At 28.8% G+C, this 25,661-nt stretch overlaps 5 protein-coding genes across 17 annotated transcripts; 3 read left to right on the top strand and 2 right to left on the bottom strand.

Annotated features, from left to right (window-relative positions):
- Positions 1-225: 225 nt before the first annotated feature.
- Positions 226-3,326, bottom strand: LOC109803816 (S-adenosyl-L-methionine-dependent methyltransferases superfamily protein). Of its 5 annotated transcripts, none has more exons than XM_020365492.3 (4): positions 3,132-3,326; positions 2,142-2,540; positions 687-1,342; positions 226-590 (listed from the first exon to the last, which is right to left on the bottom strand). In XM_020365492.3, exons 2-3 carry the CDS (start codon positions 2,507-2,509, stop codon positions 688-690), a joined length of 1,023 nt encoding a protein of 340 aa, XP_020221081.1. In that variant the 5' UTR covers positions 2,510-2,540; positions 3,132-3,326; the 3' UTR covers positions 226-590; position 687. The 5 variants fall into 5 exon arrangements, with proteins under 5 accessions (XP_020221081.1, XP_020221085.1, XP_020221096.1 ...); XM_020365496.3 differs by adding an exon at positions 2,885-2,961 and having other exon boundaries at positions 226-1,342; XM_020365507.3 differs by having other exon boundaries at positions 226-1,342; positions 2,142-2,553.
- A 6,378-nt stretch (positions 3,327-9,704) lies between these two features.
- Positions 9,705-13,227, top strand: LOC109814930 (myosin-4 protein (DUF641)). Of its 9 annotated transcripts, XM_029271778.2 has the most exons (4): positions 9,705-9,856; positions 10,150-10,207; positions 10,680-10,735; positions 11,766-13,227. In XM_029271778.2, exon 4 carries the CDS (start codon positions 11,802-11,804, stop codon positions 13,059-13,061), a length of 1,260 nt encoding a protein of 419 aa, XP_029127611.1. In that variant the 5' UTR covers positions 9,705-9,856; positions 10,150-10,207; positions 10,680-10,735; positions 11,766-11,801; the 3' UTR covers positions 13,062-13,227. The 9 variants fall into 9 exon arrangements, with proteins under 9 accessions (XP_029127611.1, XP_020235160.1, XP_020235083.1 ...); XM_020379571.3 differs by lacking the exon at positions 10,680-10,735 and having other exon boundaries at positions 11,707-13,227; XM_020379494.3 differs by lacking the exon at positions 10,680-10,735.
- Positions 13,228-15,036: 1,809 nt separating this feature from the next.
- LOC109802267 (pectinesterase inhibitor 9) lies at positions 15,037-15,879 on the bottom strand. The gene has a single exon (XM_020363566.3). It carries the CDS (start codon positions 15,810-15,812, stop codon positions 15,153-15,155), a length of 660 nt encoding a protein of 219 aa, XP_020219155.2. The 5' UTR covers positions 15,813-15,879; the 3' UTR covers positions 15,037-15,152.
- A 1,729-nt stretch (positions 15,880-17,608) lies between these two features.
- On the top strand, positions 17,609-18,784 carry LOC109802275 (pectinesterase inhibitor 9). The gene is given in 2 exon segments (XM_020363578.2): positions 17,609-17,979; positions 17,982-18,784. Coding segments are annotated over 2 exon segments (666 nt in total). The 5' UTR covers positions 17,609-17,943; the 3' UTR covers positions 18,612-18,784.
- A 3,829-nt stretch (positions 18,785-22,613) lies between these two features.
- Positions 22,614-24,246, top strand: LOC109803769 (pectinesterase inhibitor 9). The gene has a single exon (XM_020365468.3). It carries the CDS (start codon positions 23,405-23,407, stop codon positions 24,062-24,064), a length of 660 nt encoding a protein of 219 aa, XP_020221057.2. The 5' UTR covers positions 22,614-23,404; the 3' UTR covers positions 24,065-24,246.
- Positions 24,247-25,661: the final 1,415 nt, after the last annotated feature.

Here is a 25,661-nt window from a genome sequence, read left to right on the forward strand (position 1 = left end):
TGACCAAACATTATTTTACCATGACCAAGAATTGATCTTGAAAACACCTTGTCAACCTCCCTATTTCAAAACAGATGTTACAACCATTCAGCCAAGACTCTTGTTAAGTTCGATTCCTATTATAATGGAGGCATCATTTATATCCTCCAAGAATGCTGATCTGATATATTCCAATTCATAGAGGGCATTTTGCAACATTCAGCAAAATACTTTGGCAACAACATATAAATCCTAAAATAGTATTAGTTAAATTGTCACGTCATTACACATGTTAGATGGCATCTAGTGTAATAATTGTCAAAACAGCATTCAGTTGCAAGATAATATGATCACTAAATACAACTATCATATCAGAATCTACATAGAAACTAATGTGAAAAATGTAAACTTGAAGCTAGCCCTTCTACAAAAGGACCCCAAAAAATAATACAAATCTCCCTGCCTTTGTAGAGTCCTCATTCCTCGATCAAAATTACACATGGTTCTTATCTTTTTAAAAGAGTAAAAAGTGTATTCATTTCTGGCACGAGATGAACAGCTGAGTAGAAGTGCAGCCCCTTAGGGCTCAAAGGAAGGATATCATTCAGTTGCTGAAGAAAGATTTGACACAATGAGCAAAGCACATTTTAATGCCATGAGGCCATTTAGAAATATTTCTCATGATTTTCTATAAAATCAGTCCATACCTTATGCCTTAGTCCGTCTAAATTCAAACCATATCTCATAGTGATTGAATAGCAAGCTATCATGAGTATGCTTCCCAAGATACTCAAGCCCCAAACTTGAAAGCCTCTTTGTGCATTCCTCCCCTCCCAACCTTGAACAGAACTTTATATTATGTGATACAAAGATGCGTCCATCATAAGGTTTCAATTTAGATGCTAATCTTTCCAGTCCGGTCCACACAAGTTTATCAGGCATATGAAGAAATACAGCACTAGCATAGATCAAATCATACATTGTGCCAGAACCAAACTTGGTGAACTCCATGTCGTCCCCTTTAACTATCAATGGCCGTTTGTGCAAGAGGCCTTGGGCTGGAAGCTCATACCTAAATACGGCCATCAGAGAGAGCTCATCTCTTTCAAGACAATGGAAGTGTTCAGTATTTAGGTATCGAATGAAATGCAAACCAACTCGAAGAGTGCCACAGCCTATCTCTAGCACCTGTGATTCTGGTCTGAGTTGAGTGGTTTGAGCGAGAAACTCAAACACATCTCTTCCCCCTGCCCAAGGTTCACCATAGTTGCTATGGTGCTCTTCAACGAGGAGTTCCCCCGGGCATGGCAAAGCTGTGTGATTATCTGCTTCAGGTCCCTCATAGTGAGATATGCCTTTAAATCTGCGTTTGGAAGAAGAAATAGAAATCAGAAAACCCAAAAGGGAATTCATGCATCCATGTCAATCAAAGTGAAATTAGAAATTGCAATCAACGCCTCAAAAATACGTTTCCTAAGAGGCAACCAAAACATGAGCTCTTTTATTTGGCATCCAATCAAAAGAGAGAGAGAGACAATGACAGTGACAGAAACAAGAGTTCTAATGTTAAAAATGCATCATAATGAAAAAACATAGCATTCAGGTGTTCATTTGTTCATTCAATGTGATAAAAGGTATGCTGTCTGACAAAAAAGAAAAAGCTTTAAGTTTGAACTGTTATATATAGTGCTTGAGTTTGAAAACCCTGTGATTATTAACATTCAAACAAATGAGTACTGTGAGGGTCAGGAAATTCTCAACCACTATAAATTGCAAATTCAATATTGAAAAACATGTCAATTTTAAAATATGTGAAGTCACTCATGCACCTTCTATCCCTTTTGCTTACTCCAGCACAATTTCATTGCTACTCTACTGTTCAGTTAGTTGACTTATTATTCTACATTGGCTAATACTGAGAAAAAACTCCAATTTTAATCGAGAACAACACTACTATACCTAAGTTTTGTCCTATCGGCTAATACATAGAATCTGAATTGTTAGAACTGGAACCAATGCCCCACCCCATTTCCCTACCAAAAAGCAACTTTCATTGTAAACTAATAAAATGAATAAGATTAAAAATGGTAATCTCAAAACAAAGGTATGCTCTCTCACACACACAAGGGGATAAAAACCAAGAGCTTGGAAAAGGGTCTTACTGTCTAAGATCCTCAAGTTGCTGAACCCTAGTGCGAGGGTTGATCCCCTTGCGAAGCACATTGTCTTGCATATGAAGCCCATTTGCTCGGATTTGTTCTTTCACCCACTCAACATCCTCCTTCCTTGTTGATATGGGAACATAACCGCTGCTAGGCTCAGAAACACCAACACTAACACCAACAGCATCACCAACACCAGCACTCCTAGCATTGGAGACAGACATGTCTGAAGAATGAGGGCAGGAGCAGGATGAAAGAGAGGACAAAAGGAAGAACAAGAACACCGCAGCCACTAAAGCAGATAGAACCAGAACAGGCACCGATACCACCACACCCTTCGACATCGCCCTCGAAGCCGAGAGGGCCATCTATGACTGACCACACCTTAGTGGACCCAACCTGTGGAAGCTATCTATCAGGCAAACCAAAACTAAGCAAACATGCCATTGCTCATAAAATCTTAGTTACCTAAACACTAACTGTACCACAAATACAATGCAATCAGAATCCTAATTGAATGGCCTCAAAATTTATTCATAAGGCATGAAAACATAAGTGAGCTAAATCAAAACCCAATTGAAAATCCATGTACGGTATATACAGAATCATGAATTTCAGTGACATAGTATAACAACACTAAGAGACATATCATAAGGCATGAAAACATAAGAGAGCTAAATCAAAACCAATTGAAAATCCCATGTTTATAGAATCGTGGAATTCAGTGGCATAGTTTTAACAACCTATTTGTGTATTGGAAAGCGACCCAGTTGGATAATTGATGCAAAATACCATTTTGAAGAGTCACTTGAACCCAAATCTAACACAGCGGAGACATTGCGCACGGATCATGAAATGGGGGAGAGACAAAAACAGTCTGAATATGAAAAAGTGAAGAACTTGCATATTGTGTGGGGAGAAAAAAGAGAGAGAAAGAAAATGCAAAACGTTTTAATGAATCAGACAAAGAAGGAATGTGAAAATTCGCACCCGTTAGAGAGTAGATCTAGGAGAGTATAGCGCCACAGGGTTGGAATGCGTTGAAGGAGAGAGAGAGAGAGAGAGATAAAAGAGGATCGGAACAAGGCTAAAAAAACATTACACGAGTGAAGAGAGAATCACAACGACAGAGGAGAGGTTAACCCATGTTTTGTGGTACCGGTCGGTGTATGAAATCATTCACCAAAAATCCTCAAAATATTATATTCATTATATTACAAAATACAAACTTTTGTTATTAAAACATCAGTAGGGGAAAGATGCACCAAATTTATTTTTGTACGGTTTTTGGAGAAGATGATCCTGTTGTAAGAATTTAAAGGTGAAAGTATTTAATAATGTGAAAGCTAAAAATATGCTTACTAAAATTTATATCTTTTATGATAGATATGGATTAAGTATAGATAATATTTTGTTTAGATTAAGTATAAATTAAATATTTTTACTAATAGGTATAGATAATAAAGATAACATAATATTTTGTTTAGATTAAGTATAAAATGGAAAATATTAAAATAGAATATCAATAAAATAAAAAACTTTTGTTGTTAGGATAAATAAAAATATAAGGAAAGAAAATAAGGGAATATCTCCCCATTTGTTTTTTTTTTAATCGGTAGAAAATGTTATATCCTTATCATACATATACCTGATTCCAACTACTAAAATAATTCCTCTCCACTTGTCTAAATGAATAAAAATTAAAAACAAAAAAATATATAAATTATAATATATATATATATATATATATATATATAATAGTTAAATAAACATAATTTAGCATGAAATTAATTAATCCCTATATATTAAATACGAATATTTATTTTACAGAAAAATATTTTTAGAAGTTTAGAGTTTTAGATTTTAAAAAAAGTTAATTTCTTAAATAATTTAATTTTTAATTATTATAATTATTTATAAATTAAATTTTAATATTTTTAAAATAAATTATTAATAAAGAAAAATAATATTAAACTATAATATAAATTATTTATCATAAATAAAAATATAGTTTATATGTTTAAAAATATCTATTTATACAAATATTTTAAATATAATTTATATATTCAAATATAATAATTATTTGTATAATTTATTCTAAATTTTAATTATATATAATAATTACATTACTTATATATTATACAGATTAAAATACTAGTTATATTATAATTTTTAAAAAATAAACAAAAATAAAAAAATAGAGTAATTTTCTTTTTATTTTATTTTAATTTAGGAGGAAAATATTTTTGGTGGGCTATGTAGAAATTTTATTTTCTCTTCAAACAAATAGTAAAAATTTAATATTTATGTCTTGTATTTTTTTTTTCTTCCTATTTACTTTTACTTTATTTTCACTCAAATAAACAAGGATAAGCGAAATTATAGATATTTTTATTTTATTAGTGAGAAAAATACACTAGATATCTTTATTAAAAAAAATTATCTTAATAGTTTGTATGGTTATTAGATGTTTTTATTTTTTTTATTTGTTTTACAATCGAAATATAATTTAAAGATATTAAAGGTATTAGTTACTAAAAAGGACTGTAACACGTCAAAAAATTTTAAAAATCAAGATAATTTTTTTAATAGTCAGGAACTAGTAGAAATATTACAATTATCGTTAAAATGTCGGTCAAAATTGAAAAGCAATACGTTCATCACTTTGTTATTTCTCTTGGAATAGTGTAACAATTTTCCCCCCTTTTTAATTTTTTTATTTTATTTTGGTGTTGTCGTAGACATAATCATCAAGATAATTCTTATAGAAGAATGATAGTCAAATAAAATCTTATTTAAGCAAAATAAAGTATTTTTTTTAAGTAATTATAGTATAAATATAAAATATTTGTCGTTAAAAATAATGACTAATTTTTGTAAAATATAAATACATATAAAGTGAATATTTCATTCTCACATAATTTATTTCATACTCAATTTAATAAAACTTTAAATAAGGTTTTAATAAAGATAATTCAATAATTAATAAAGCCTGGTTTAAATATTTAATTTATAGAAAAACTGAAAGATTCAATTTAAATTCATTAATTTTAATTTAGATAGAATTAATTTTATTTCTAGCGATAGGGAACAAAATGATGATCTACCTTGCTTAACAAGTGAGAAATAATTTGAAACTATCTAATATGTGATTTTTATTCCATTCGACGAAAGTATTCTCTCTTATGGTTTACATGTAAAAGTTTTCAATTTTTTTTAAAGGATATAAATTATTTATGTTTCGACTTTTATTGTGTATGATTTTTTTTAGATAAATAATAATTATTATATTACGAACAAAATTAATCTTTAGTTTAATAGATTAAAGAATACTCATAAGACAAACAATATTATTTTATCACAAAACCTACTATAAACAAACCTATGTTATCATTGACAAATAGAATTTAAAAATAACGTGATAACTATATAATTAATCATGAAAGTAGAAAAGGAGAAAAAAAAGTCATACTAACTAATTATTTCAAAATACTAATTATTTTTTGTTGCAAATTTTTTATTTATTTATACTTTACACATTCAATTTGTTAGTTAAGTCTTTCGATATATTCCTCTTGAAATGATTAAAGCACTTATTAGTGTATTTACTTAAAAAAAAAAGTACTTAATAATGTGATATCATTATATTATTCTGTTCTTTTATCTTTGCATTCATATACGTTTTGATTTGAATGGAAAAGTTTTATTAAAAAACTTCTTATAAATTAATCACATGAAAAATATAATGTAACTGTTACAACACCTACGAGTATCATTATTAATAATAATTTATAAAATTATCACAATTATTATAATTTTATGAAAATATCAATGATCATAATGAAACATCACAATTTAAAATTTTAAAACTTTGTTATTAACAAATTTCATCGATAATCATTAAAATTTAAAAACTGAATCTTTGATAAATAAGAAATATTTAGATTTATATAAGTAAATTTTAATAATTAAAATATCTGAAATTCTAATTTAATGGTACTCTTCTAACATCATAACTAAAACCACAATGAAATTAAAATAGATAATAACTTAACATTAAAAAATAAAAAAATGAAAAATAGAAATGGTAAATGGTCCTCAAAATGAATGTCGCTAATAAATTTCTAGTGATGGTTGATTATAAGATATATTTGCTATTTTTTATATTTAATATTTTGGAGGAATATGATTTAATTTGTTGCTAAAAACATTTTTTGAGAAATTTTTTTGAGGGAAGAAATTGTTCATTTATATATATATATATATATATATATATATATATATATATATATATATATATATATATATATATTCAAGGGATATGATTTAGCTGATATAAAATTCTAAAGACAATTTTTTAGAAATTTTTTTTAGGGAAGTTGTTCTATTATTGGAAGAAAAAATTTGTTCCCAGTATAAAATTAAAATTGCAGAAAGTTAATTTATATATAATATTTGAATAAAAAGTTAAAATAATTTTAATTTATTTTATAAAATTTGTATATGAAAATATGTTAAAAAGAAATTTTGAAGAAAAATAATTATTGCATTATTTATCCCTTTATATATATACACTATAATATAGTATTTCATAAGATTAGTCATTAATTTTTACTCGATATATCTTTGGGTTCACTTAAAAAATATTGAGAATACATAAAATTTAACTATATCATCTTATTAGTTAGATCTAATATATTCGTAATTTTATGAACTTTTTTTAAAAAAATAATCAAACTTTAAACTTAAAAATAATAATATTTGATTTTTAATCTTCTACAATTGAGTGTGTGTGTGTGTTTTTTTTGACAATGACTAAAATTGAGTTATGGAAATCAATATATACTTGTCAAATTTCTCTAATTAATTCAATAGTCCGTAAAATTATTTCTTAAAAAAAGTTAAAATATATTTTTTAGTTCATGTAAAGTAGTATATTTTAGTTTTAGCTTTTGTAAAAAAATGTTTTCATATCACTACAATTTAGAGTCGTTATTTTTAATTTTTAAAAAATAAACAAATTTTAGTTCCAATTTTTATAAAATATTTTTTTAATTTTTATTTTTTTAAAACTTAAAATCATTATTTTTTACTCTTAATATCCATTTTAAGATAGATAAATTATATTTATTTAAAGTGTTTATAAAAATATTTAGAAGTATCGCATACTAACATGGTATTTAATATTGTTATGTCATTAAAAATGATTACTTGACCATATGATAAATACAAAAATCTTGTTAACAAGAATCACACTAAAAACAATAATTCTAACTTTTGAAAGATGAAAAATATAATTTTTTTAAAATATCAAAATAAAAACTAGCTCACTTTTCTAAGAATGAAAACATATTTAAGTTTTAAAAAAGTATAAATGATGAACACTTTATTTCGAGATCTATTTAAAATTTTCAAAAAATAAAATAAAATTGAGGGATGATATAATACCCATTAAATATTAGGATACAAAAGAAATTCCGTGTTTTTATATGTTTATTTAAAATAAAATAATAGAACAAATTTTTTTTCAATAAAAACTATAATTATTTCTTATTTATTCAATAAAATGGTATTTTTGATAGTAATTTAATACATAAACAAAAGATTAAGCTTTGACCCTTAGTTAAAAAATATAAATGTCAAACAATTTATTAACAATTTTTTTGGTAAAATAGATAATTTATAATAGGAAAATAAATGATTTGAGTTATGTTTGGAGATAGGTGAATGGTTTACATTAAAAAGAATAAGGGTTAGATAAGTTTTTAGTTTTTAAACTTTTTAAGAATTTGATTTTTAATTTTTTTTGTCAAACTTTTAGTTTTTTACTTTGTCACATAAATTAGTTCTTGGAGTTAAGTCTCATTTGTAACAATCTACTTTGGTCACTAGACATAGTGAGATCACCGACTAGTCACGAAAATACTACTTTTACTCATAATTATATATTGACAGTTACATACATATGTAATATATAACAAACATATACGTGTAAACACAAGTATATAAATATAAATAGTATACACACACACACACATATATATATATATATATATATATATATATATATATATATAGAGTAATTCAGTAAATGTCAAATGTATAATCTAAATGTTAGTTAAACAAAACCTATACAAAGCTACTCAAATGTAACATCAAAACACAACTAAAAAACTACCATCCACTTGATGGTCTCTACTGTAAATCTCTACAAACCCATCCTTATTCTATTCTCATAACAAGTATAATCATCGCAGTCCCAACCACAAGAAAAACAAACAAAGGTAAGTTAGATTTCAAAAAGAATATAAGATAGGAATGAAACATCTATGCTACTCACCAACATGCAAACCATTCAATCAACAACTCATGGCTCACATCACACAATAATCAACATAGACACCAACACGTTTGAGAGCTAAACATTCAAGCAATTCAAATATTCACCACAATCATACCATATAACAAGGTATTTACACCATGCATATGAAAACATCAACTCATACCACATCATATGCATACACTATATCTAATACGTCATCCCACATTCATCTACGGAATTCTCCTAACACATCTGAGAAGTCTAAGTAACTTGACCCTATCAATCAACATGATAGTTTTCATGTCCAATGCGCACCCATTAGATCGAAAGCTAAAATGGAATACTGATTCCTACCTTTGATTTATTAGGTGTTGCCACTTATACTAGGAAAATTTGATTCAACCATTAGAATCGGTATAGTTGGGTTACGTGTACCACGATCTTAACATGCATAACCAAGTCACTTATAAAATTAGCTCACTAACTATCCTCAAAGAACCACACAACATTTTCAGTAATTAGTTAAGGTGGTAATCTTTGACTTCATACTTTACTTCACGTTGACTAAGGACATAGAGAAAGCTTAACAAAATTCACTCAAAGAGTTTGATATTTACTCAATGAGGGTTTTCAACAACTCGCCTCCTAAAGTGCCACCAAAAGATTTCCTATATAGAATTTTCAACTTCCAAAATAACACCCTTTCCTCTAGTTTTAAGATAATCAACATGTTTTAATGTCTTCAACATTCTCAATATCATCACCTTAATATATATAATTTATATATATTTCCCTAAGTTAATATATATAGAGATCAAATCACACAAATCATACATATCATACCAAAAATATTTACAAAATAAAATATTATTATAATTCATATATGTAGAGAAAGTAATTTTAATTATAAATTTTATACCAAAAATATTTTATAAACTTTTATTAAAAAGCTAAACCAAAAATATTTTCTAAATTTTAAAATTAAAAAATAAAAATAATTTTTTAAAATAAAAATAAAAAATATTTTCCGAAACCAAACATACCCAAAGAATTAAATTAAGAGGCTACACAGAACAGATATTCCAAAAGATATACTTTTATATTATTGAGGAATAAGTTGCTTATTCTTACCGTTTAAAACTTTAAATTCAAGTAACTTGGGCACCTACCAGAAGCTACCGACACAGGTTAATCTAAATTTTATAATTTATTTATTTTATTATATACTGAACAATAATAAGAAAATGGAACAAATAAAAACAAAACGACAAGTTGGTAAACGTTTCCGCTTCGTTTCGCATAGGGTTTTGCAATGATACTCGTTGTCACCAACACGCTTTCACTTTACTGAACCAACACATCATCGTCACTCTTCCTTCAAATTTCCAACAAGGTAACCCACAAATCACATTCGAGATCTGTGTTTCTTTTGGTTTATTAAGGTTCTTCCTTTCGTGCCTGCATGTTCTTTTCTCCAAAATCTTCTTTTGTTCCCCCCCTCCTCATAATTTAGGGTTTTGTATTGGGACAGAGCCACTGGAATTTCTTGTGACACGGGATTATTGTATAATTTTTTTTGTACTTTGCTTGTGAATTAGGGTTTCTCGATTATTCTTTACAGCATTAGTTGAAGCTATCTCCTCTCATATTAATATTTTTATTATTTTTTTTCTTTGCGATAACTAGGGTTCAAGGGTATTATGCTTGCTGGATTCATTCTCTTGCTGAAATGCAGTCTTTCTAGGTAGAAAGCTCATTCTCACAATTTCATTTGTATACTCTATGAATGTCTTCTCTTTATATATATATATATATATATTTTTTTTTTTAATTTTATATGTTTAGTTTTGAATAATTAGCCTTTCTAATTTGAAGTTCACAAGACTCGGGATTAGAATCTAGATTTTTGCTTGTGGATACCCATACTCAATTTCATTTTAATTGTTGCATTTTCAACTAGTCAAACAGTAGTTCCTGTTAGGAAAATGTTGAGACGCTGGATCAAAGTTTAGAGACCATTTGATTTAGCTTTATTTTATTTATTTATTTTGGTGGAAAAAATGCCTTTTCATTCAATGATTTGTTGAAAAATATTTACTAAAAACAAAAAAGAAAACCTTAGAAAAATCTGTTTTGTCTCTTTTGTGACAAGCTAAGTAGCTTCTGGAAAAGAAAATAAAAACCTCTGACGTTAAAAATTAAACTTAAACAAACAGGATGTAGACCACAAGGAGATCCTTGGTGATATATTTCCAAGATTTTTGGACGTAAGGTTGGTTAGTTCATACTTCATACTTCATAGTATCTTTGAAATGAATAGGTTTAAGGAGAAATATGACTCTATTCATATAGGTTATTAGTTGCCATTTAGTTAGTAATTATAATTTAGAAATATATTTTTCATGCTATAGGCAAATGAACCAGTGAGCTGGCCTTTCTGGATCAAATTACCATGTGATGCCGTTGTGGTGATGAAATCACAGAACTTATTTTCTATATATTATGTTCACAGAATTAACATTTTTGACATACTGGAAGCTGTAGTTGTAAGATGCAGAACAATTAGAATACTATTCTTAGAGAGAGGATTGAGTGGTTGTAGACTTGTAGTTATGGCATGCTCTATGTTTAAGAAACTAAGGAGAAGAAAAACTTGGATATTCTATCAAATAAAGAAATTGTCTTGGAGAGATATGGTATCAGAAGCTGTAGAAGAAAACTTAAATTCATAAACTTTAGGTTGTTACTGACAGACTGTTAGTTGCTTAGATGTTTTGTTCTTGCTTTGTTATATTATATACTAATTATTTTCTTTAGTGCTGTCTTTCTGTCTTAATGGACTTCTCTATGGTATTATCTTCTTTTGGTTTCCTCATATTAGGGTGCTCCTACTTTTCATATCAGAAATATCTTTGAAGGCCTGTAATATGGTTGGATTAGTTTTTACTTCTTTAACTCATAAAGTCCCAAAACCACCATTAGTCAAAATCCAGAGTATAATGATACAAGTGTTAAATTGCTTAAAAAAATGTTGGTTTGCTTTTTGCATGTGCTCACTTTTTTTAAGTTGAATGTGTCACAGACACATATTTCACATGTACAGTGTACTCAATCTCTCTAGTCATGATGTAACTTGTAATGGAATCTGTTTTCTATACCGGCTGATTGTAAGCACTCCAGTTGTGAAATATGAATTGAACACTCATGTAATGTAGACAAATTTATTATTTCTGCACTGAACAGGTTGATTGAACTTCTTTGAAAGCTTGCGGGTTGTATGTTAATTTTGGTTCTGTTGACAGAAAGTTTGTTCAACCGTCCCTTTATTGGCGTTAGCTATGCTACCTACTGGAGCCAAGGAGAACCAATTACGTGAGAGCAACAGTCAAAAGGTCCATCCTCAACCCATGGAAGAGGCCATGAATCAGAATCCAGAAGCAATGGAAACCCTAATATCTAAGATTTTTACGAATATCTCTTCCTTGAAGTCAGCTTATATCCAGCTACAAGCTGCTCATACTCCCTATGACCCTGATAAAATCCACTCTGCTGATAAACTTGTTATTAGTGAGCTGAAAAATCTGTCTGAACTCAAGCATTTCTACAGGGAGAACAACCCAAAACCAGTGTGTGTTTCTCCCCAGGACTCACGTTTAGCTGCAGAAATTCAAGAACAACAGAGCCTTCTTAAAACTTATGAGGTCATGGTGAAGAAATTCCAATCTGAAATCCAGAATAAAGATTCAGAGATTCATCAATTGCAGCAGCAGATTGAAGAAGCTAGCCAGAAGCGAGCAAAACTAGAGAAAAATCTGAAGCTTAGAGGTTTGTCAACCAAGGAATCAGAAGAGGAAACTGGCTTTTTCCCTCTTGATCTAACTCCAGATCTCTTCACCTCTGCTGTGGAAGCAGCTGCAAAAGCCATCCATGATTTTTCTAAACCTCTGATCAACATGATGAAAGCAGCTGGGTGGGACCTTGATGCTGCTGCCAACTCAATCGAACCTGATGTTGTTTACGCAAAGAGAGCTCATAAGAAATATGCATTTGAGTCTTACATATGCCAAAGAATGTTCAGCGGCTTTGAGCAGGAAAGCTTCTCTGTCAAATCAGACAATATTACTGTAACTAAAGAGAGCTTCTTCCATCAATTTCTTGCTTTGAGAGAGATGGATCCCTTAGACATGCTAGGGCAAAATCCGGATTCCATTTTTGGGAAATTTTGCAGGAGCAAATACTTGGTGGTAGTTCATCCAAAGATGGAGGCATCATTCTTTGGAAATTTAGATCAGCGAAATTATGTTATGGGTGGAGGGCATCCAAGGACTCCTTTTTACCAGGCTTTTCTTAAACTGACCAAGTCAATTTGGCTTTTACACAGATTGGCTTATTCTTTTGAGCCAAATGTTAAGGTATATCAGGTCAAAGGAGGGAGTGAGTTCTCTGATGTTTATATGGAAAGTGTGGTCAAGAATCTAATAATGGATGACAATGATGAAAAACCCAAAGTTGGTTTGATGGTTATGCCTGGATTTTGGATTGGTGGAAGTGTGATTCAAAGTAAAGTCTACCTCTCTGGTATGAAGGTCGCTGAATGATTCCTGAATACAGGCTAGATTTTCAGCAAATGCATAGTTGATTGTATGTGGTTTGTTTGAATTGTCGTTTTCTTATCTTGTAAGTTAATGCTATTGTCTGTAACTTTTAATATCCCTTTTAGTGGTTGTAACTTGTAAGAGTAAATGAGCCCTTTGTCCTTGTCTACATTCAAGTCTCTTCTTGTGTTGTGAAAACTTCCTGCACCCGAATTCTAGTGTTTGTGGGAGGGGAATTGGAAGGTATATAGAAAATTTCCCTCTATGTAGTAGTTTCAATGCTCTGGGGAGAAGAAAGGTTCTTGTGTAGCATTTCCACAGCTGATTAGTTTAGTGCTCTAAACTGATTAACAAGTGTTGCATTTTCACTTTCAAGTATAAAATTAGTGTAGCCTCCTAGATTTATGTAATCAGCCATTCAAAATTGATTGGCTTAGCGTGCCCAACTTATGTTATTTGGGTGTTTTAAACTAAAGGGTATTTCAAGATAGTAGTCTTTAGCTTTCGATTAAGGATACTTTTGTCTATAGAAATAATAATAATAAACAAATGGGTGGGGTTATAATTATAGAATCTGTTATGCAAATGTTTTATTAATTGGACTTGGTGAAAAACTAAAGGAAAAGCATTTTGATAATCAAATACTACTAGGACGAATACAGTAAATAGTTAAATACGGGTGTAAAATTATTTTTGTGTTAACTTTTTTTAATTAACAAAACTCAAGACTTGAAATAATTAAGATCCATGTTACACCCTGGCCCTGCACGTGTTTAATCCACGTATTAAATGAATTAGGTATAAAGAACAAGTTAATATATACAGGATGATAATTTTCCAGTTGTATTGTTATGTAAGGCCAGCTAAAGAGCTTAGAAGTTAGAACATCGTTGATGGATAATTTATCCAAGGGTTGTTAAGTTATTTTTATTATAAGTTGTTATATTGGTGTCCAAAAAAGATATTTTTATTAAACTCTATACTATTATATTAAATTACTTCAATAATTTTTTATAGCAATGGTAAATTCACCTAAGAACTTAAAATAAGTCTAACATTACTTTATATCTTTATACTTTTTCAATAATTGAAATTGCAATCGGAAGGTTTAGGAATTAGGACTTTGAAAGTAACATGCACATTTGCGCACTTACACATATTATAAAATATAATATTTTTACTTCAAATTTATTACAACAAAATAATTCTCTTATAAATATTATTTTATACCTAGTAGATCAGTCATTTTTTTATAGAACAATTTTTACGATCTAAAAAATACAAGTGATATTATACTCTTTTCTTTTCTTTTTTTTAAACAATAACTAATATATATTATGAATTATATTTTTTTTACCTTCCAATAATTCTAAGTTAATAATAATTTTCGTTTCGTTATAATAATTTCCTTTGGTTAATTTACTTTATAATTCATTGTGGCCAACTAAGATAGTATAGTTAATCAATGACTTCTAAACTATATATATATATATATATATTCAAATGAGATCACATATATTTTCTATCGAAAGATAATTTTATCCAAATAGGATAAAATCACTATTACCAACAAACTTCTTTTAATATTATTTAATGTAATTGCCTACTTAAGATTCAAACTTGAAATTGTTGATTTAGTTAGAACAATTAATCTACACACTTAATAGTAAAGTCAATTTAAAGGTATATGAATTTTTTCAAAAAAAACATGTTAAGTTTTTTTAATAATGTAACTATTTCAAGAAAATAGTTAACATTTCTTGTTATAAACATATTATTCATTAAATAATAATTATAATATATTTTATGACAAAAGTTTTAACAAGTATAGTTTTTAATGGACATATATTATAGCCTACAAAGTTTTTCCTAGCTCCACTTAGACCTTTAGGCACATGCCACTTAATTGCTAATGTCTCAAGCTACTTCGATAATCAATAGTAACAAAAATCAACAAATAGTCTATAGACACAAATAATTATATATGAAATTAAATTTATAAATATAGTTACACCAAATTAGTGACCCAAAGAAAAAACATGTATCATATACATGACAAACAATGGGTGATAATAAGCTACATCTTATTAGCATCTAGGGCTTGTTGGTGGTTATGGTTGCTTCTTTCCGATACCTAGATGCATATCTTTGAAACAAGAAAAGTGCATTACTAGTATGTTCCGCTACATTCATGGCCTTAACCTTAATAGCAGCTGTTCTTTTACTCATCCTATGGCCAGGAAATGAGTACACACAACTACTAGCATCTGTTAAGGCAGTGCTCACCCATGTCTCAATATTGCTTATGTGCCACAACATGTCATCATTGATGGTGGACCCACGTTTGTTCAACCTGCGTAGTTCTTTCATGGCTTGGCTAAGTTGGTTCACACTATCAGTGATTTGGTTCACACAATCTTGAACAATTAGGTATTCTCTTTTGTTGTTCTTGATGGATTTAAGTTCCTTGGCAACTTTCAAAAGATATCCTCTTGTGTGCACTGCTCTAGAGAGGCTTGCTAATAATGCATATTGGGCTAAGTGTTGTGGACTGTTTACGGTAGATTTGACATATTGGGCCAGACAACGAATACAAAGATTAGGGTAGAGGGTGCCATTACAAGAGGACTCTATGTAGGTCATTGTTTGAGAGTTTTTTTGCCTTGCCAATGATGATGGCTCAATTGGGGTGGCAAGAGTTGAATAGATGAGAGAGAGAAAAATGACCAACAATGTGAAGTTGAGTTGTGCCATGTTGAGTCACAATTCAAGCTTGATAATTAGCAATAGTGAGCCTAATAGAAGAGAGCTTTTTCAAAGATCAAAAGGAGATTTTTGGTTGAAGAAATGACAACGGGGTGTGGTGCTTAAATAGAGGTCCTCAATTCATCACATGCATAACTATTTAGTTTTCCCCTTTTTACGTTATTTATGTCCTTCACATGTGCATTGAGTTGCGCTAAGAACGAAGCGGAACAACCTAGGACTTAAGTAATTGGAACTGGTATAGGTGAAATTAAAATCACATATATTAGCGAAGCATTGGCATAAGCAAAGATCATATATTTTATTTTATGTGTGATGACCATATATTCGTATCATACATTACCTTGGAGTAAACCCTTGTTTAAGAAGCTTGGTTACCTTATTTGAGTGCAGTGGTATGTGAAGTAATATTGTGGATCAAACTTCTATTGTTACGTTTAAAAGGGTTAGACTTTTTTTGTACTTAGATCGTAAGAATTCTAATCAAGTGGCAGGATATAAAAAAAGTAAAGGAGAATGACAAAAACAAAGGAAAGAAAGAGAAGGATAATCAATACGAATATACGATGCTTAAGTAGGAAGAGAAAATGCATGAAACTTGAATGAGTGTGGGGATAGTTTAATAATTGATTGTTTATAATTTGTAGGCTGGATGAAGGTGCAACTTGGAGTTTTCAAGGCGACACTAGCGGGTCTATGTACCATGTTATTGTTTACTGGAAAATAATGAAACAAGAAGAAAAATGAAACACACATGTGAATGTTTAATCAATTGGTTGGCAAAACATAATTTCAAACCCCCCAACAAGAAAGAAGATTCTGGGAGACAATTTGGATTAATAAAACTATTAATTGATGCATAATCTATGGTTAATTGCTGGTTCATGAATTTTGCAATAGTGGGACATTGAGAGTGATCTTTCCGCAATAGCAAAAAAAAAAAGTGTACCAATTACCAAATCAAATATAATTTCAGTTTATTATAGCCGAAGTTGATCAGGGAAACAATTGAGGGGAAAACTAAAATCATGATTAAAATTTGTAAATTAAATGTAATAGTTTTAACAATATCACTTCTTCTAAAGATTTTAAGAATTTAATTATATGATATTATGCAAACATTAACTATTATTCAAATTTGAATTAGAAATATTAATGTATAATAAATTGAAATTATATATAATTGGATAGGTATTTCTTTTAATTTGTACGTTTTTTGCTAGCTGTTGCTGGAACTCAAGAACCAATAATTAATTATAGAATAATGACGCATCATTATAGTTTGTTATCCAACTTATATCTCCTAATCTTCTAATTAAGCAACATTGTGAGTTGTTATTATGCTTTCCCTGAGTCTTCAAAATCACACACAATATTTTGTTTTCCTCTTCTTCTCCAGGGGACATAGAGCCGTTGGACTCGCCTTAAAAGTTTCATGATTGCACCTTGATTCAGCCTGCAGAATCATCAAATTCTATTATTAAGTTATCCCCAATCATTCAAACTCCATAAATTTTCCCTTACGAATTAAGTATCATATTCATGTGTACCATTTTTTTTTGACTTTTCTTTACCACTTGATCAAGTTCTTACAATCTTATCTAAAAAAGTCTAACCCTTTCAAATGTGTAATTAATAAGTCACAATATTACTTCACATACCACCGCCCTCAAACAAGGAGAACAAGTTTCTTAAACTAGGTTTTACTCCAACCAAATATTTTCTTGATCATAACAGGTGGACTATCTTCTTTGATACGATTGTTATCTACCCATAAGATAATTAATAATATAATGAAGGCAAATATATGACAATGCTAAAATGCTAATTTTATAATCTGATTTTAATTTGACCGTCTAGCTCCATTTAAAATTTTATTATAGTTGTATATTCTTCTTTGTTCTTAGCGTAACGTATTAAGGACATAAAAGAAACGTAACAAAGGAAAAAAAAACATGTACAATACCTATGCATGTGATGAAGGGAGGAACTGTCTATATATAAGCACCACCCCCCATTGTCATTTTCTTCATCCAAAAATCTCCTTGAGTTTTGAAAGCTTTCTTCTATTAGCCTCAGAGCTAATCAAGCTTGAATTGTGACCCAAAGTTAACATAACATGGCACGACTCAACCTCACATTGTTAATCATTTTCCTCTCTCTCTCCTCTTTTCAACTCTTGCCACCTCAGTTAAGCCATTATCATTGGTAAGACACAAAAATTCTCAAACAATGACTTACATTGAGTCTTCTTGTAATGGTACCCTCTACCCCGATCTTTGTATTCGTTGTCTGGCCCAATATGTCAAATCCAACATAAATGGGCCACAACACTTGGCGCAATATGCTTTATCAATGAGTCTCTCTAGAGCACTTCACACAAGAAAGTATCTTCTGAAAGTGACCAAAGAACTTAAGACTAAAGCCGTCAAGAGCAATAAAAGAGAGTACCTAATTGTTCAAGATTGTGTGAACCAAATTACTGATAGTGTAGACCAACTTAGCCAAGTTATGAAAGAACTACGCAGGTTGAACAAACATGGGTCTACCATCAATGATGACATGTTGTGGCACATAAGTAATGTAGAGACATGGGTAAGCACTGCATTAACAGATGCTAGTAGTTGTGTGTACTCATTTCCTGGTCATAGGATGAGTAAAAGAACAATTACTATTAAGTTTAAGGCTATGAATGTAGCTGAAGTTACTAGTAATGCATTATTCTTGTTTCCAAAATATGCATCTAGGTATCGAAAAGTTGCAACCATAACCATCAAGAAGTTCTAGAAATTAATAAGTTATAACCTTTTACCACCCAATTAATGTTTGTTCATGTAAATGTTACATGTTTTTTCTTTGGGTGGGTTATGTTCTTTATTAAATTTGATGTAATCTAGCTTTTTAATTTTAATTTAATCATTATTTGTGTTCATAGATAATTGTGTTAATTGGTTGTATTTTGTTATCACTACAACAAAATTTGTTATTAATGATAATTATTTAATGACAATAATTTAATTGCCGCCATATATAAAAATATTAATGGTTAATTAATATATAATAATCACTAAAAATGTATTTATATTATACTAAAATTTACTATTAGCGACAATTATTTATTAGAAAAAACTTAAGTCCTACATTGATTAGAGATAAGATGATTAAATAGTATATAAGTGAGTAATAGCTATCACCGTACAGGTTCATTCTATAGGATTGACTCCTAATTCACTATTATAATTTGATATCAAATCACCCATTATTACCAAATTCAATAATGTTATAAAATAATTAGAGAGCAACTTTCACCTTATAAATCTCACATTTCTTAAAAGACAAGATAATTAAAAAAATAAATTAAAAAATATATAAAAAAAGACAACTCTCATCTTACAAATCTCATATCGAGTAGAGATAAAAAAAGTATATAAGTTATGAATTTAGAAAAGGAAATTATAGGAATAAATTATTTAAAGTAAAAAAGACAATTGAAAAAAATAACTTTTAATAGCCTTTAAAATGGCTACTAGAATTGCCACTAAAAAAAAGTTTCCGACAATTTAGTAGATCTTTACCAGTATTTTATATAAATGTCAGTAATAATATTAGCGACACTGAATACACCAACCTTTATTTAAATAATAAAAAAATAATAGTCATTTATATGACCGTTAAATAATAAATTAATTATAAAAAAAATTAATTTTGGTGTAGTATTTGATTATCAAGGCGTCTTAAGTCTTAGGCACTTTAGTGGCATAAGGCCTAATTATATGGAGCATCGGAAAATTTTCGTAATATGAGTATTAAAAAGTTACTGCTCGCGTCTTTATTATAAAATCTAAATAAGTTATTTATCAAGATTACAAACAATTGATTTTTTTTTCAAGATCAATAAATATCTTAAATTTCTATTTGTTTAATTTCATAACTATCTCTAAATTAATGAAACACTTGGTATAAGCTTTCGAAATTTTTGTATTTCAAGAAAAAAGTTAGACTATTTATATCTTAAGAAACATAAAATAAATGAATTCTACTTATCTATTGAAATGGGTAAATGCATTTGATAAAATATTTTATAAAGAATAAATTAATATTTGATTCATATATAGTAGATTGGAACTTATGGAAAGGATCAAATCAATTTAAAAATTTAATTTATATATTCAAGACCGGAGGTAATAATATTGAATTAAGAATAGCTTTATAAAATATATTAAAAATATTAAATATCTTTTTAACTATAATTTAAAATAATCATTTATAGTTCATTATTGGATTTAATGAATAATATGTCTATACCAGAAATGGTATTTTTTTTTTGTAATGATCAAATTATTAAAAATATTAATATAATTTTGTGTAAAAATTCAAATACTTTACCTTTAAATTAGCATTGTTCATTATTTTCATCAGTAGGTTTCAGGGGAAAATTTGCATTGTGGGTATCGAAAATGAAATAGATGATAGATCAGAGGGAGTCTACGGGCGGTGAGTTCATGATTAAAATATCGAGTCAAGAGTTTTTTTAAAGTTTAAAATTTAGGGTTTAAGAGTTATTAGTGTACTAAAAATTGATTTATCTAAATTGAGGCATTTGTTTCGTGGTTAGAAACACTCTACAGTTTCATTTTTGCTGCATTTGGTGCATTTGGAAACTACTTAAAACTTAAAAGGGGTCTTTACTCTTTACTTGGGGGAAGAGGATATGTATAAAGCTCCTTATTGTCTTTTATTTATTTTTTCCTCCTGTTCTTTTCTTGGCCTTTTCAAGATTTTGTAAATGTTTGGTATTTTTTTACCCGGTCTTTTTCCTCTTAATAAAATTTTCTTTGCTAACAAAAAAGTTCAAGTTTCATATACCAATTAACCTTCAACAATTGAACAATGTTAGTTAGTTTTTAGATCATATTAGGCAATCATCATACATGTCTTATATTTTTGAATTGTGTTTTTATCAAAAAATAATTAATACATATTAAATTGTTTATTTATATACATTTTTATAGTTTATTATATTTTTTTTATAGATTTTTGGTGCTATTAGACGCAGGAAAAATATGAGAAAAGAAAAGTTCATGAAAAAGCTAAAAGACAAAACGAATGAAGATCTATTTCAAGGAATTTCACTCAAACCAGTAAGTTACTTTGGTCGCTTGAGCGAAACTTGATCGCAAGCAAAAAAATATGACAATGTTGACTCGCTTAAGCATGATTATCTGCTAACTTAAGCAAGTAAATTACGAAAGCTCGTTTAAACAGATCATCTTGACCACTTAGGCGAGTTATGGGTAATATTGAAAACTTATAAGAGACTCAAAAATTATAAATAGAGATAAAATTTCAAAGAGGGAAAAAAGTTTGATTTTAGAGAGAAAAAGTGAAATGGAAATCATCATGATGAATCCCTCAAGAACCTTTTCTCCAACCTTTATGTAATTTTAGATTAGTCATGAGTGCCTAAGCATCCTGATGTTGAAGATTGATATACTTGATTCTAGTCCATGTAAACTTCCTCTTATATATTCAATAGAATATTATTTAGTTAATTATTTCATAGGATTATTTGAGATTGAAAACCTTCTAAAACTATGATATAAAAAAGAACATTGATAATGGTTGCTAGGAATAGAGTAAGAATTATTAGTTAACTTTTAAACTCCTAATCTTATTCCAAATTGTTTAATTAACTATATCAAGAAATTGGGATTTTAATTATAGAACTTACAATTTCTCATTTAAGAAATTAAAGTTAAAAAATTTCTTCAATTGTTGGATTAACATAATAATATTTGAAATTAAATAATTGAACAAGAATGAGTGTAAAAATAGTCCGTGTAAAACTAATTATTGATATCTTTTACTATGAATTTACAATAACTTTTAAACTTAAATATATTTTTAATCTTTTAAATTTAGGATAAATTTATTTTTGGTCCCACAAATTTAAAATTGCTTGATTTAGTCTCTATGATTTTCAAAAATTTTGTTTCAGCGCCCTATGTCACCAATAATATATATAAAAATGATAAATTGAGACAATTATACAGTATCAGTTAAATTTAATTAAGGTGATGTTTTCATTAATAGAGACACCAATAGATAGATTTTATGCAACAACGTTTAATAGATTCCTTAACAAAATTTGAGTATAAAGAATAAAACAAGATTTTTTGAAATTATAAGAACTAAAAAGACCAATTTTAAATTTGAGAAACTAAAAATAAATTTACCTTAAATTTAAAAGACCAAAAATATATTTAAGTCATCTTTAATCTACTTTTTTATATTACAAACTCTAAAAATATGTTCTTTAATTCATGCTTTTAAACAAATTTCACATATTTTCTTAATTACCATTAAGTTAAATTAATTAATTGTTACAAAAAAATTTCTACAAATTCAACATTTCAACTTCTATCTATTTTAATCCTTACGAGAATTGATACATTGTCTAACACTAAATACAAGTAGTTTAAAACACTATATTTTTACAGGAATCCCAAAACCTATGTGGGATTACCTTAATTAAGATAGATATGTGTTGGTAGTATATGGCTTGGGAATATATTTTATTTAGGTAAATCGATTTTTTCTCCTATTATATATTCGATTCAGTTTTGTCTTCCTAACTTCTAATTTTATAACTTTTTTCTCCTATAATATCATGTTATAATATTAATTACTATTATAATTTTAACGGTTAGTAGATAAATATTTAATGATTAGATTAGATTAAAGATACATGATCATGTTCTGATCATTCCTTAATCCGTATTAATTATTCCCTACATGTCCCAGCAAAGATGGAAGTTGTAGTAAAAGGAGAAGTTTGACTTAAACTCTTCCAACGTTCAAGTTCAATAATGTGACACCACAATGCTTGAATTGAAGTTGAACCAAGCAATAGATACAATCCTGTGAATTTTTGCTGCATTTTAATTTACAGTGGCAGGATCTCTTGCATATATACCAAGTTTGCAAATAACGTTTGCACAGTTGAACCAATTGATTCAGCCTGCAGAATCATCAAATTATCCCAATCATATATTCAAGTTTCCTACATTTTCCCTTACTATTTAAGCATCAAATATACAATCACTTTCTCTCTCGCCACTTGATAGGAGTTCTTACAATGTGTGTTCTAAAAGTCTAACCCTTATATTTAAACGTGTATACAATAACTTAAGAAACTAGTTTTAAACTAGGTATCTTCTTCATATCAAGCTGGATTTTCTTTGATACGAATCGATTGTGATCTACACGCATAAGATAATAATATATAATGCAAGCATGTGACAAAGTTAATGCTAAGTTTATAATCAACAATTTTAATTTGACCGACCAGCTTCATTTAAAATTTTATTATAGTCATACATTGTCCCGCTTCGTACTTCCGCGTATAAAGGACATGATATAACGTAAAAAGGGAAAAGCTACAAAGATTTGCATGGGGTGATGAGAGGAACTCTCTAATATCTATATAAGCACCACACCCCATTGCCATTTTCTCCAACCAAATATATCTTTTTGAGCTTTCAAAGCTTTCTTCTATTCAGGTTCAATTGTGACCCAACATGGCACAACTCAACCTCACATTGCTAGTCATTTTCCTCTCTCTCCTCTTTTCAATTCTTGCCACCCCAGTTGAGCCATCAACATTGACAAGGCACAAAAATTCCCAAACAATGACCTATATAGAGTCCTCTTGCAATGGCACCCTCTATCCTAATCTTTGCATCCGTTGTCTGGCTCAATATGTCAAATCTACCATAAACAGTCCACAACACTTGGCTCAATATGCATTGTCGGTGAGTCTCTCTAGAGCATTACACACAAGAGTGTACCTTTTGAAAGTGGCCAAAGAACTTAAAGCCATCAAAAATAGCAAAAGAGAGTATCAAATTGTTCAAGATTGTGTGAATCAAATCACTGATAGTGTGAACCAACTTAGTCAAGTTATGAAAGAACTACGTAAGTTGAGCAAACGTGAGCCCACCATCGATGATAACATGTTGTGGCACATAAGCAATGTTGAGACATGGGTGAGTACTGCCTTAACAGATGCTAGTAGTTGTGTGTACTCATTTCCTGGAAATAGGATGAGTAAGAGAGCAGCTGCTATTAAGGTCAAGGCCATGGATGTGGCAGAACATACTAGTAATGCATTGTTCTTGTTTCATAAATATGCATCTGGGTATCAGAAAGCAACAACTAGAACCACCAAGAAGGCCTAGAAGCTAATAAGATATAAACCTATGTATTACTGCTCATTGTTTTTTCATGTACATGATACGTGTTTTTTCATTGGGTGGGTTATGATCTTTATTATAAACTTAATGTATCTAGATTTATACTGTTAATTTTATAATTATTTGTGTTCGTATAGAGAAATGTGTGATGTTTGTATTTTGATAGATGATCATAGATACCTTTCAATCAAATTTGCAACCATAACTCTAAACAAAGCATAATGCATATGATACACGAACTCAAACAATTACACATCATATATTAACAATAATTTATTATTAAGCATCAAACATAGAGTTTATCAAATGATTAAGTATTCTATTTACATTTAACGACTAGTTAAACATCATCTTTAGACTTTACAAAATGATTAAATCTTAGACTTAAAATTGGTTAAGTAATCACTTAGGCTTAACAAATTCGAATGACTTTTATTTTTAAAAATTAGACTTATCAAATCAAATAATATACTCAAATTTTCTGAAGTACACAAGTTCTCAAATCACAATATTTTCAAACTTTCTCACATACACAAGTTCTCAAAATCTTATATTAACACGAATGGATTATTGTAGTCATCTATTTTAACTATCTTATGTTATTTAGTTCTAACAATACTATTTCATTCAATTCCTAAGGCAAAAGCAACTTATAGGGAGTTCAACATGATCATTCTTTGTTAGTCACATTTTTGCCTCATTTCCAAGCACGATATTGATACCTTTAGCATGATCGAGCCACCTTTACTTGATAAATGTTCCCACAAAGAAAAAGATTTTACAAACACTTCACTTCTCAACTTAATTATTATCCTTTCTTTCTTCTTATTTGTCTTTTCTATATTTTCTAACACTCAATATCCTAATCTCTTCCCCCTCCCTTCCTTTTTATAAGATTTGACCTATTTTTTAGATTAACTCTATTATCCTATTCTTATTAATCCTTAGTTTTAAGGTGTTAATATAAATTAATAAAGTTAATTGATTTATGAAAAGAAAATTTCAAATATCATATATATAATTTATTATTAAACAATTTCTAAAATACAATAAGACAAAATACAATAAAATGATATTATAATTTAAACATAAAATAATAAAAGATAATATAATTTATCTATAAAATCTTTAAGGTAAAATAATACATATCTATGATTTGAATATAAACAGATATGTAAGATTACTTAATATAAATATATAAGATAACATGATAATATATATAATTTAAATATAAATAATTCGTGAAATAATATATTTAATTCTTTTTTTTGTAATAATACTAATAATAAAAGCAAAAATATTAGTATACACTTAGTAAGGTTTTTAAAAGATTTCATATATTCTATTTCTAATATTCAAATTTTGGGATGTTAGAGAGGCTATATTTAACTCATTGTTTTCATCTTTCAAATTCTTCAACAAATAGAATACTTGTCTAAACAGAGTCAGGAGGAAAAGGGAGAAAGTGTAGCTAGAAACTATGGTAGAGAAAAAAAAAACACTCCAAAAATCATTAGCCACCATAAACTTCTAATAAGGAGAGTCATGTTTGGAGAAATCATTGCCTAAAGCATGAGGCATG

This window comes from Cajanus cajan, chromosome 3 (genome assembly GCF_000230855.2).
Source record: "Cajanus cajan strain Asha chromosome 3, NIPB_CcT2T_4, whole genome shotgun sequence".
In the NCBI taxonomy this organism is placed as follows: domain Eukaryota; kingdom Viridiplantae; phylum Streptophyta; class Magnoliopsida; order Fabales; family Fabaceae; genus Cajanus; species Cajanus cajan.

Excerpts from the sequence above, each read along its gene's own strand:
- LOC109803816 (XM_020365492.3), bottom strand. The coding sequence starts at position 2,509 with ATGGCCCTCTCGGCTTCGAGGGCGATGTCGAAGGGTGTGGTGGTATCG. Across the intron at positions 1,343-2,141 it reads CAACTTGAGGATCTTAGACA|ATTTAAAGGCATATCTCACT; the intron begins GTAAGACCCTTT and ends TTCCAAACGCAG.
- LOC109814930 (XM_029271778.2), top strand. The coding sequence starts at position 11,802 with ATGCTACCTACTGGAGCCAAGGAGAACCAATTACGTGAGAGCAACAGT.
- LOC109802267 (XM_020363566.3), bottom strand. The coding sequence starts at position 15,812 with ATGGCACAACTCAACTTCACATTGTTGGTCATTTTTCTCTCTCTCATC.
- LOC109803769 (XM_020365468.3), top strand. The coding sequence starts at position 23,405 with ATGGCACAACTCAACCTCACATTGCTAGTCATTTTCCTCTCTCTCCTC.